Consider the following 12666-nt stretch of genomic DNA (forward strand, 5'->3'; position numbering starts at 1 on the left):
TGTACTGTACTTACATAAAATTGAGAGACTTTTACGGTGTTATTATATGCTCCATTGACATTTATAATATGTAATTGTAAATTAACTTTTCGACTCAGAGTCCTAAATCGTCATTCATTACCTTCTATGAATAATAATAGTTACGGTCAAGGAGTTTAATTCATTGGCCAACACGGAACCATTTCACAGTAAACGTCATAGTGACATCGCATTAATTAAACAAAATTCGTAATGACTTTTCCTTGAAAAGGTTCCATGGTGGTCCATGAATTAATTCCTTGACTGTATAAGGTTACTTGTTTAAAGACCGTGAAATGTAGTGTATTTTTAAGGTTCCGTACCCGAAAGGTGAAAACCGGAAATTATTACTGTCGCTTCGCTGTCCATCTGTCTGTCTGTCACAGGGCTGTATCACAAAAACCTTAATAGATACTTTTATTTTTTCTTGACCTTGATCGTACTGTAAATGTACCTACAAATAGTAAAAATCTGACAAGAGTGAGTCGGTCTTAGAGAAAACATTTAAACTTTGTAATTTGTCTGGTTGCGATTGTAGGTAAATTACGATTTTTAGGGTTCCGGGAGCCAAAATGCAAAAACGGAACCCTATAGTTCGCCATGTCTGTCTGTCCGTACGCGGCTTTTCTCAGGGACTATCAATGCTAGAAAGCTGTAATTTTACACGAATATGTATGTAAAGAATGCCGACAAAATGGAAGGTACAAAAATTAAAAAAAAACATTTTTTTTTAAATTACCTTCCATAGACTAAAAGTGGGGGGTTTTTTTTTTTCTCATCCCAACCTTTTAGTGTGGGATATCGTTGGATAGATCTTTTAAATATAATTAGGACGTGCTACAACGATTTTTCGATTTAGTGATTTGTTTGCAAAATATTCAACTTTAAAGTGCAAATTTTCATTAAAATCGAACGTCCCCCCCCCCCACCCCTCTAAATCTAAACCGGTGTGTGAAAAAATTTTGAAAATCAGAATTGTAGTAAGTATATGAAACTTTTATGGAAAACTATAACGGCTAAGCTTGCTTTGCTTGAAAATGATTAGTAGTTTAAGAGTAAATAGCAGCCTAAGGTATAAAATATACCTAAACTTGGAAGATTCCGTATAAAATACGAAATCCTTAGAAAAATATTACTTATTTTTTTTCGTAATTGCTACGGAACCCTATTTTGAGCGTGTCCGACACGCTCTTGGCCGGTTTTTTTTCTATTGTTTAGTGATGTAGGTACTCGGTCTTAATGCTACTGCGGTTTTTTACCTAATCGACTTCACAAGATTAGGAGAATCTCAATTTGTCTTTTAGGAAAATGTTGAGTTATTCTTGATCAAAATAAATGCATCGGTTTTTTTTAGTTTGCGATTTCATAAAGATCTAGTGGTAGAAACTACACAAAAAGTTGTAAATAAATCATCAATCAAAACTTTTAAGGGATCTCACTTTATTTTTATTTTCATCCCAACAAATTATTATGAGGTTCATATTTCAATAGCCCTTTATTTTTTTTCTTGTTACTTAGTAAAACAATGCACAGTAAGCAGTAAATTTGTCCCCACCACGTTAGTTCCCATGGTAAAGTGCTCATTGGTCATGGGTTTCCTGAGAGACGACATTTGATTAGGGTAGGACGGAATGTTTACCCTCTTTACTTGAACGGTTGGTTTCAAATTTTAGCAAATTGTATACATACCTTTGATAAAGCACAATAATTTTATTATTGTAGCTAAACGTAAAGTAATTGATAAAACGCCGAAGGGTAGCTTTAACATCTTTATAAAGGGTTGAAATTCTCTTAATTTTAAACTTATTAACTAAGTAATTTAAGACTAAATTGCCACTCGCTGCTGCTATTCTTTTTACATCCGCTGTATTAAGTAAATGTATGAGTAGTCGACGCTTTACCAATAGTTGCCGTCTTTAATTTTATGCCATTGGCAATAGAGGCGACTGCAGTGTCATCTATTAGGCATTATTTTGGCCATGGCGACCGGCATGGCCAAGTGGTTAGGGAACCTGACTACGAAGCTTGAGGTCCCGGATTCGATTCCCGGCCGGGGCAGATATTTGTGTGCATAATACGAATGTTTGTTCTCGGGTCTTGGATGTTTAATATGTATTTATCTATATAAGTATGTGTGTGTATGTGTTTGTTGTTATCCATTGCCTAGTATCCATAGTACAAGCTTTGCTTAGTTTGGGACTAGGTAAATTGGTGTCAAGTGTCCCATGATATTTATATTTATTTATCTATTTTATTAGCGGGTAGAGCACTCTGACATTTACCTTATATATATAACTAAGTGGTAGTAATGGTAATAAGTAATAGCTTTATTAAATTTGTGTTAAAATAAAATGTGATAATCATAATAATATTTCTCTACTATCATTACATACCTATAGTAGGTAGTAGACATTTAAGTAATTTTAGTTTGCGCGATTTAGTCTCAGATTCTAATATAAAAATAAAAACCATGCATGAAAATTGCAAAAGTTTGAAATAATAACGTATACGGTTTATAACGACACAAATATTAATTTATTAACATCCAATCGAACTAATCCGACTTTAAAAAACATACACAAACGTACGTTTTCAGGTTAAAAAGATATTGGGTTGACTCACAAAAGCTGTTCATTTCAGGTTGACGATAAAAGCCAAATGTCCGATGGAACTGAGGAGTTTTCCCATGGATCGTCAGTCCTGCCCACTAATACTTGGAAGCTGTAAGTTAGCGTTTGATAACTCTTTGTGAATGATCTCAGAAGTAGTCGAAGACTGGATCTTTAAGCCTAGCCTGCTTTAATTTTTAACCCCGCCGCAAAAGGAGGGATATTATAAGTTTGACTCCAATTTCCTGTCTGTGACATCGTAGCTCTCAAAAGGACAAACCGACGTCGATGTGTTTTTTTTAATGATATTGTACCGGATAAATCACGTCTTAAATCAAGTTTAGCTCCGCCGTGAATTATCTGGTACAATATTATTTAATATGAGAGTCTCACGGTAGTTTCATGTTTTTTTTTACGTGAAAACTAGTGTCCTTGCAGTGGTTCTTGTGTTTTATTGAAATCGGTTCAGATATTTTTGGGATATTGACCTTGCTATGACAATTTCGGTTGTTTCTTAACTTTTCTAAGTCGGTTATATATCGACTGCTTGAATCCATGAAAGATCTGAACTTGAGAAAAGAGACATTCTTGCGATATATTATTATATCTCAACCAAAAATTTATACATTTAATGTTAATATTTTTTTTAACATTTCAATCTTAAATATCCAATTAAAATTTTATTTAGAAAAAAAACTAATTTGTGGCAGAACAAAAGCCGTCTCGTCTATGAAAATTGTTGTGTAACAACACGACCTAATTTGCTTAACGATGGAAGCTCTAGACTCTTTCCTAAAGCTATATTGTACTGGTAGTAACCTTTACAATATGGCATGGCTTCACAGAACAACACAACTGACAAACGTTGAGACACAAGTAGGTACGAAGGCGAACCTATGCCTTGATAAACAGTTCGTATCCAATGTTAGCAGAGTGCACGCACGACCGTGAGCAAGATAAGGGTAGACCAGGGATGGGGAAACTGCGGCCCGCGAAGGCTTGAAATCCGGCCCGCGACCATCAAACAAAAAACAAGAGAAGATTTCGTATTGTTAGAAATTTCATTCTCATTGTCAATGGCCGGCTTGCATACAACAATCACGCATTGTTTCGCGAGTGCGGGCGGGATGAGCGAAAATCGAGAATATTGCACAATAAATTAGTATTTCAGAAAATACATATTTTTTTCTCACTTTGACGTAGATAGGTACACATTGACATTATATTATATAAGTACCTATCTGTAGTTTAAATAATCTTATTCTTTAATAACTTGTCGGCATGAAAAAATAGTAATAAATTCAATTAGTAAAAATGCACGACTAATGTATGACTTAGCATAATTTTGTATATAAATAGATTTGGTATTCTTTATTCTGTATTTATAAATTAAATTAAACTGTTATTGTGTGCTCTTACAGGGCGTCATGGACCGACCTAATTGTACTTAACATCTTAATAATTTTATGTACATGACTTATACAATAAATAAATATCAATAATTTTATTTCAGTAAATATAGCCAAAAATGCAACAACTTGGCCTGCCATATATTTCGTTAGTATATATTGGCACGCGAAGGAAGTTTCCCCATCCCTGGGGTAGACAGACCTTAGTCTACACAGCATTAATATCATGATGCTGGGAGATGCGTAAGAATGTATTCCATTTTAAGCAGCGTTTCCACCAGAGATGTGTGAGGATGTGTTGCGAGGAATATGTTTTTGACTAACAAATAGAAACGCTTCATTTACCTCGCCTCGCTCCGCTCAGCTGTTTCCACCAGAGATGTGCTGTGCGAGGATGTGTAAATGAAGCGTTTCTATTGGTTAATGAAAAACACATCCCTCGCAACACATCCTCGCACGAGGACGTATGATAATCGAAAATTAGTATATCTAATGTTAAAAAGGACGGTCAAAATATCGAAATTATGTTAGGTTAGGTTAGATATTTTGAGCGTCGATATTTTAACTATCGATATTAAAATTTTCGATATGTGCACCGGCTCGCACATTATTGGTGGAAATGCTGCTCGAATGACAGTTTCTGTGACAGGCTATTTGGCGCTAGTTACCTATTGTTTGACAACTTTGATTTTTGCGTCAAGATTGTGATTGGTAACTATTTAAATGAGCCAATCGCAAGCGAGACTGCTACGTTAAACGAACCTTACAATACTAACAAGGAACCTTCATTAACCGTTTTCTTCTTTTTAAATTCTTATGTTTCGTCAGACGCCTACTCCAACCAGCAGCTGGTGTACCAATGGCAGAACTCGGAGAGCGTCAATTTCGTACCTGGCATGACGCTGTCACAGTTCGATCTGATCAGCTTCCCATATCGAAACTTCACCTTCACCAGGCGAGAAGGTATGACAATGAAATACTTTTTCCAGATTTTATCTCTATATTTAAAATACTTACTACTAGTATGCAGGGCGTGGAGTGAATATTTTCGCTATGCAATCCGATCGGAATCGAGTCGTTACGGCGTAACGCCACTACCACAGTACAAATATTGTCGAAAGCTTCACCAGATTTGTACCAGTGTCTCATTGATTTATGGTGATCCATGTCTTTCATACCTATACTTAATTTCAACTTCAGCGTAGCATAGCGTAGCGTAAATCTGTTTGTTACTTCATCACGTCTAAACGGCTGCACCGATTTAGATGAAATTCGGTGTACAGATAGTTTGCGTCCCAGGGAAGGACATAAATAGGATATTTTTTATCCGGAAAATTGCATAGTTTCGGCGGGATGTAAAAACCAAATTCTACGCGGACGGAGTCGCGGGTAACGGCTTGTTTAAAATAAATGTTTGAGTGCTGGCCCCAGTAGTTTCCATATTTAATTTCATGTCGTTAGTGGGTACCTAATAGTACTTAGTAATAACAGCAGAGTGTCATCTGTTGGGCAGGCAGGCAGCATATCACGTACTGGCACTTTTACCTTACAACCTTTACGTCTAGTTGAAATATTGGACTGAAATTATAGTTAACCGAATTGAATGATAATTTCTAATGACAGCTCTATGAAAGATAACCATTAGGAAAAACAGCGAAAAATATCCTCACAAAGCAATGAGTAAGGTATTTATCGCAACCTTTTTTACTTTTATCTACACAATAAACGTCAACACATTTCGTATTATGTTGTTAATTAGTGTCAGCGTTTACGATCTCGAAGAAGTAGCATTTATACCAAGTAACTTATTGTTTGCGGCAAACATGACGAACTTCCTTTATTAACGCTCCTTAATTGTGTGGACCTGCACAAATATAAATAGAATCTCGCCACGACTTGCAATTCATCCATTTCTATTTATTCATTGAGATTATTTGTCTATCTTCACTCCGCTTGTTTACCATTATAAAATGTCGTTGTAAAGTACCTATTCCAGCGGAAATATGAAATATACATAATATAACAAAACAATACAGAACAAGCCAGCCTCCACTTCCACTCAATAGATACAATCATCCTCATAAGCACCACACAAAATGTGAACCCGTTTCGAACTATCTACGAGCTCATTCTCAAAACAACAAGAAAGGCAAGAAGAAGAGGATTATGCTTGATAACATACCTATATTATGTGTCGCATAGACGTAGCTGTCATGCACGTCTGGCAGCGAAGGTCCAAGGCAAAAAGGTTGTATTTCATTTATATTGGAGCGAAAACTTCTCCCGGCGCCTAAACGGCCTTCATCTTTACTAATCACGGCCAGCGTTCACGAACCTTATCCGCTTACGAACTAACGTGATTTCCCGCACTTCGGTTCAGTCGAGAAAACGCTGCCATTATAAATATTATTTATCGTAAGTGCCAAATTATCGACAGCGTTCGCGAGGCGCCTCTGCGATCCCGAGACAATATCACGTTTATGAGATTACATTACGCCTATATGAGTGCCGTGCCTAAGTGTGTTGTTTCCTTCTGGAAACTCGATAGATAGAAATATATGTAGACGACTATGTGGTAAAATGAAAACTTCTTTCTAGTCTAGACTAGAATATTGCGCTCAATGAGTCACGAAATCGTTTCCCCTTCACGAAGGCTCTTAAAGGTACTTCCTTGCTCAGTGTGTCGAGATTGTTTCATCTCATTCTGGCCCAAAATACACCTTCAAGTGCTTTCCAATAAAAAATATGTTGCGGCTTTCCCCCAAGGGCAAAAGGAAATGTTTTAGAAATCTGTGGCAGTAGCGGCGCACCAATGACACGAATCGGCTTTTACGCTCCGAAGGGCGCATTTGCTTCCATCACTGGAATGAATGACAGCGTAAAATAGGCACTCTAGTGCCTAAATTGTAACATTAAGCTATTTTGTCATAGAAATCTGTTGAATTCTGTGCAGGGGAGTTCTCAGTGCTACAGGTCTCGTTCAACCTACAACGGCATACGGGCTACTTCCTTATTCAAGTTTACGTGCCATGCATTCTTATAGTTGTGCTCTCGTGGGTATCTTTCTGGATTCATCGAGAGGTAAATAAATTTCTTTATTCGATTTCTCATTTGATTGCGAGAATGTGTGTGTGAGTATTACAGCACACGGGACTTAGGTATCACGCTCAAAACGAGTAGTAATTCCTTACCTCGACGTTTCAGTCGCATTGCAGTGTACGTTGTTAAATATTGCTATGTGTCGGTGGGATGGGATGACGATAAAAAATTGCGACCAAGTGCGGATAGTTCAAGATACGGGTGCCAATAATAATCAAGTGCGGGTAGCTCAAAAGCTTCGCGCGGCTAAGCAAACGTACTATACCTACACGTGACCAGGCCACTACGATGTGTATGAAAAGGGTCTCTATCGTTTGCTCGAATTTCATATGCCATAATGTATCTTTTTCCATAATTTTCATTTGCCATGAAGTAATTTATTTCTGAAATAGTATTTTCTTCAGAGTTGATATTAAACTAACCTAACCTACTACATTCTATGATATGGCATTTTAAAAAAATCCTAAAAGCAGCACGGTTCTATATTATATTCTAAGGCAAACGTTAGTATGACAAGTGAAATTATAGTAGTGTTTGCACCGTTGTGTTTCGGCGTGGAGAGTAAGACAGCCGGTGAAATTACTGGCACTTGAGGTATCCCATCTTAGGCCTCTAGGTTGGCAACGCATCTGCAATCCCCTGGTGTTGCAGGTGTCTATTGGCGGTGGTGATCTCTTACCATCAGGAGACCCACTTGCTCGTGTGCCATCCAGTAGATTAAAAAAAAAATATGGTAAGTGAAGTAATTCGGTCTGAAACGTCGAGGTATTATTACGTGTTTTGAGCGTGATAAGTCCTGAGTGCTGTAGGTATCTTATAGTTATGAGCAGGGTCGGATTAACCATAGGCAAAATAGGCAACTGCCTAGGGGCCCCGCGCGCGCACTAAAGAAATTGAAAATGTTTCAAAGTAAAACGTCTCTTGTACAATCTGCGTCTTTTTCACACAGTAAGTCAGTCAGTTAATTTGATTGAACTTGAAAAGAGCTGATGGTCTTCAAATGGCTGAAAAGAAAAAGATGCCCCGATAATTTGCATTGGCCCCGACATGGTTAATCCAGCCCTGGTTATGAGTGAAAATCACGAAAGTTTAAAACATTATAATCTGTATAAGATTTTGAAATAACAAATCTTTTAGGCTACTTCGGATCGCGTGGGTTTAGGAATAACGACTGTGTTAACCCTGTCGACAATAAGCCTGGACTCACGCACGGATCTTCCTAAGGTCCGGTACGCCACAGCACTGGACTGGTTTCTCCTTATGAGCTTCTTCTATTGTATCGCCACGCTTCTTGAATTTGCTGGTGTTCATTACTTCACTAAGGTAAGAGCCAACCACTCAGAAAATTTCCGCAACTTTTTCCGTCGCATTGTATTTTCACGATGTCCTACATTTCTCCGAACATAATCTTGTCAGACCACAGATTTAAAAAAAACAACCAGTTAGCTAATTAGCACCGTCTAGAGACACAGAAACGTGCGATGCATGTAGTGCAGGGCAGAGCGGCGTGCCCGCACTGATAAAGCAGGCCCTCGTATCTGCAAACGATCATTGCGTGCCTGTACGTTCTCCGAGGTCTGATTAATTTAGTATGTAGATAGCTGGAAGACTCGAATAACATATAGGTAATTCGTTCAAGGTGTTTAGCTTTACGCTTCTACACATTTGATACGTCTTTATTTTTGCAGGTTGGTTCGGGAGAGATCGTGATAGACGATGCAGAGTGGGAGGAGCTAATCGAAGAGGTGGGGGGCGACGCGTTCGCCGCGCGGCAACTCGCCGTGCGTCGGCGCAGCTCTGCGCGCTCCATGCAGAACTATGTAACTTTAATCAAAAGCAATTAAAACAAGCAGAACTCTTTAGAGCAAGGCTGGCCAAAAGCAGGCCACAGAATGGCCTGCCAAGGCATTTGAATTTCCCCGTCAACGCGTCAATAGCGCCACTAATTTTAACAGTTATGTACCTCTGAAAGTAGTGGCGCAACACCGCCTCAGACTTACGTTAGAATACGTTTTTAATCCCTCAAATTTACCTAAACAATATTAAACTATGATTCATTTGGTATACCTAGGTAGAGCGTATTTAAATGAGCGGGGCCTAAAAAAAGGTTAATAAAGGTAACAAACCTGAGGCACTATGCCAACAATAACTTCTATTTATATAACCGCAATCTCCTATACTTTCATGGCTTTCAGAGTTTTTCTCTGCCAACTCAAAGCAACTGTTCCACGGAGGCCGGGCCTGCCGAGCCCGTGGTACGCCTGACGATGGAACGGACCACGCAAACGGAGGCTCGGGTGCCGCGTTGGAGGCAACTGCTCTACTGCCTGGCTGGAGACGACTTGTACCGGAGGAAGCGGCAAGTTGAAGCTGGTAAGAACCATAGAAGTTATACTTATTATACGTAGTCTAAACGTATGATTACACCTTGATCTTAAGCGCAGTTACGCAATTAGGTCGTATAGGTACCTACCTAAGTTGTTCGTGCGTTCGTCCTAAATTTTCCGGGCAACGCAACCGTTTTCGGTGAAACCGCAAATGTAAGGAACTTAAAAGCGCCCTTTGTAACATTTTTTTCCTTAGCCGGTTAAAGTGTCCCACTGTTGGGCAAAGGCCTCTCCTTTTTTCCGCCATTCGTTCCTGTCGAGACAACATATCGATCTTTTATTTATTTCTCACAGGCGTAAACGACGTGGGCCGCAACCTACGGCCACGCGGTCTGAAGGGCCTTGTGCCTCGAAAGTTTCTGTCTTTTTTGCGCATTTAAAAATCCGTCATCTCTAATCTATGGTGCTCCATCATAGGGCCTCGCAAAATTTATCTTGCCCACGCCAAATTTTGATCCTGCGCCGCCACTGATTTCTTAAGCCAGGGATACCCTAGGGGACAAATGACCCACGACATGTGTGGCTTAAAATGTCTCGTGACATGTCAAGCGAAGCCAGCCGATGTCACCTGACATATCTGGCGAGACACCCGACGTCGTTGGCAACACGTGTCGCGCGATATTGCCAGACATGTCGAGCAAAGTCCGGCAACGTCGCCCCACTTCACCCGAAGTCGCTGGCTACACGTGTCGCAGGACATTTGTCAACTAGTGTATCCCTGGCTTTAGGAATCGTCACCTTGCATTTGCCCGCAGGAATGCGCGGGCACATCAACAGCGTGTCCCACATCGACCGCGCCGCGCGCGTCCTGTTCCCTGCCTCCTTCGCTATACTCAACCTCTTCTACTGGCTGGTCTACGTCTTCTCAAACGATGACTTTGCTTGGAGCGACAACCCTATGAACTCCTTGTCACATTAAAAACTTATTTGATAAAGTTGTAGAGACATGAGCTTATGCCATTGCATTGCACTGTTTTTTAAAAGTACTTACAGATGTATGAGTCCCTTTTTTGTCCCTTTACGGGTATTTGCAACTATTACTTATGTGTATGTCTGTAGGATAGTAATATATTATGTAAGTAGAGAAATAAATTGTGTCCAAAAACTCCAGCTTTCATTACATTTAACCCGTAATAAAAGACTAAGGAGCCGGATTTGGTATTTCACATCACGCCACTCATACCTACCTCATTGTCAATGGTACCTATCTCAATGTAAAAGAATATACAATTAACAAAACTGTGGAACATTTTCAAATAAATTTTATAATGACTTTCTTGACAGACATTATGTAGTTAGTCTAACTCTACTTGTTACTCTAACTGTTAGAGTCAACTACAGCAGCCAGACTTTTTTTAAGGGAGGTTAAAGTAACGTCGTATTTCTGTAATAACTTTACCATGACATTTATTTAATTAATAAACTAAAATTCAGACTGTTAAGGGTGTAGACCAAAAAGTTGCACACCAGAAATTAAAACTACTTGCTAACGCAGCTTTAACGCTGTGCAACTTTTTGGTTTTCACCCTTAATTTCTATCAAAATTATAATTGCCAGCAATGTACAGCAAGCGTATTTTTACTATTTGAAGCGAATTGACAAGTAAGTGTAACTAAATGTCAGCCGACAGATACTTTGATTATTACTTGTCAATTTACTTTGCTGTAGATTACTGGCAGTTATAATCTTGTTAGAAAGTTAACAAAGTCTGAATTTTAGTCTTATTTAATTAAACTAATGTCATGGTTAAGTTAAAGAAATACGTTACTTTAACCTGCCTTGAAAAAAAGCCTGTCTGCCGGTAACACACTGTATAAAGATACATATGTACCCACGGAAGAATAAAAAATTGTTTTTATTTTTCCACGTATGTAGGTACTTATACCTATCCAATTTTTCACCTTATTTCATTTACATAGGGTATTACTTATGTGAGTTTTTTCGGCGAAGTAAAATGTGTCATGGCTCGCAGAAACTTTACAACTACATTTCTGGATTAATTCAATGATCTTGCTATATATTAAGCAATATTAATCGAGCATATATCTGCAATACATTTTAATGACGTGTAAGAAATGCATAGGTACCTAATCATAATTCACACTGGGCTTGGTTGGGAACTACAGTCCGAAACGTGCCCAGTAGTGAGACATAGGACTAGGTACAGGAGAAAAATTGTTAAATAAGTATGTCCTAAAAATATCTCTTCAAACGTGGGAGTGGACATTGTGGTTCATAAAATGAATATACATTTCGTATACCGCCTACACTGCGCAATGTAGCAAAGCCTTAAACTCGCACAAAGTAGATACACTGCCTTGCATTAAGTCTCCGTCTAATAACAAGTCTGCGGTTAATCAAACAGAAAACAGGCCCTTACTCTTTAATTACCACGGGAATTCCAGCTGTTGTCTCAAACTCCGCGCCATGAATATTGAACAGCAATGAAATATTTTATAAAGTAAAACAATTAACTTTATCGCTGCTTTCCTTTATAATAATACAATGTTGATTTTCGCTTTTTAACTTGGCCACAAAGTTGACACGGGAGGCCTTGTATCGCTTTTGAGGCAACGAAGTGACCAGCCTTTTTATAATTGTTACCAGACTGCGATTAGAAAGAATATTTTTTATTTTCAGATTTAGGTATGTACGTTCTAGTTTACTTACCTCTTAACACAAAATCATCATCATCAACACAAACCTCTTAACACAAAATACTTAAGTAAAATTACAGGTTACCTACCTACAGAAGTTTCACTCCCTCACAAAGGCGATATTCAAGCATAATAAACGATTAATTTATGCTTCTCTGTTTATCGCATACGTACTCTTATTCATTCACACGTGGCACGTGTCGTGCTAGGGAATTGTTCCTCATTCGTCGTATTCTTGTTTCGTCGGAATGAGGGCTATCGTTTTTTGTCTCACTAGATGGCGCACTGTTACGTGAGGTTTTTAAGTATGGCTTTCAAAGTCTGTTATTACGGGCGTGAAAACAAAGTTTAGATTAAAATCATATTTAATACACCTTAAAACCGTAGCATAAAAATATCGAGCATGCCACAGTGTTGCAAAGTCCCCGTTTTGTTCGGAAAGAAGGGAGGACAAAGGTTTCCGAAAGACAAAATTGTCTCAAAACAC

At 38.6% G+C, this 12666-nt stretch overlaps 1 protein-coding gene across 1 annotated transcript; it reads left to right on the forward strand.

Moving 5' to 3' along the window:
- The first annotated feature begins 2662 nt into the window (after positions 1-2662).
- On the forward strand, positions 2663-10596 carry LOC141442190 (gamma-aminobutyric acid receptor subunit alpha-2-like). The gene is made up of 7 exons (XM_074107105.1): positions 2663-2741; positions 4865-4999; positions 6990-7117; positions 8273-8458; positions 8824-8955; positions 9331-9508; positions 10278-10596. The coding sequence occupies exons 1-7, from the start codon at positions 2684-2686 to the stop codon at positions 10439-10441; spliced, it is 981 nt and encodes a 326-aa protein (XP_073963206.1). The 5' UTR covers positions 2663-2683; the 3' UTR covers positions 10442-10596.
- The last annotated feature ends 2070 nt before the right edge of the window (positions 10597-12666 follow it).

This window comes from Choristoneura fumiferana, chromosome 2 (genome assembly GCF_025370935.1).
Source record: "Choristoneura fumiferana chromosome 2, NRCan_CFum_1, whole genome shotgun sequence".
NCBI lineage: Eukaryota > Metazoa > Arthropoda > Insecta > Lepidoptera > Tortricidae > Choristoneura > Choristoneura fumiferana.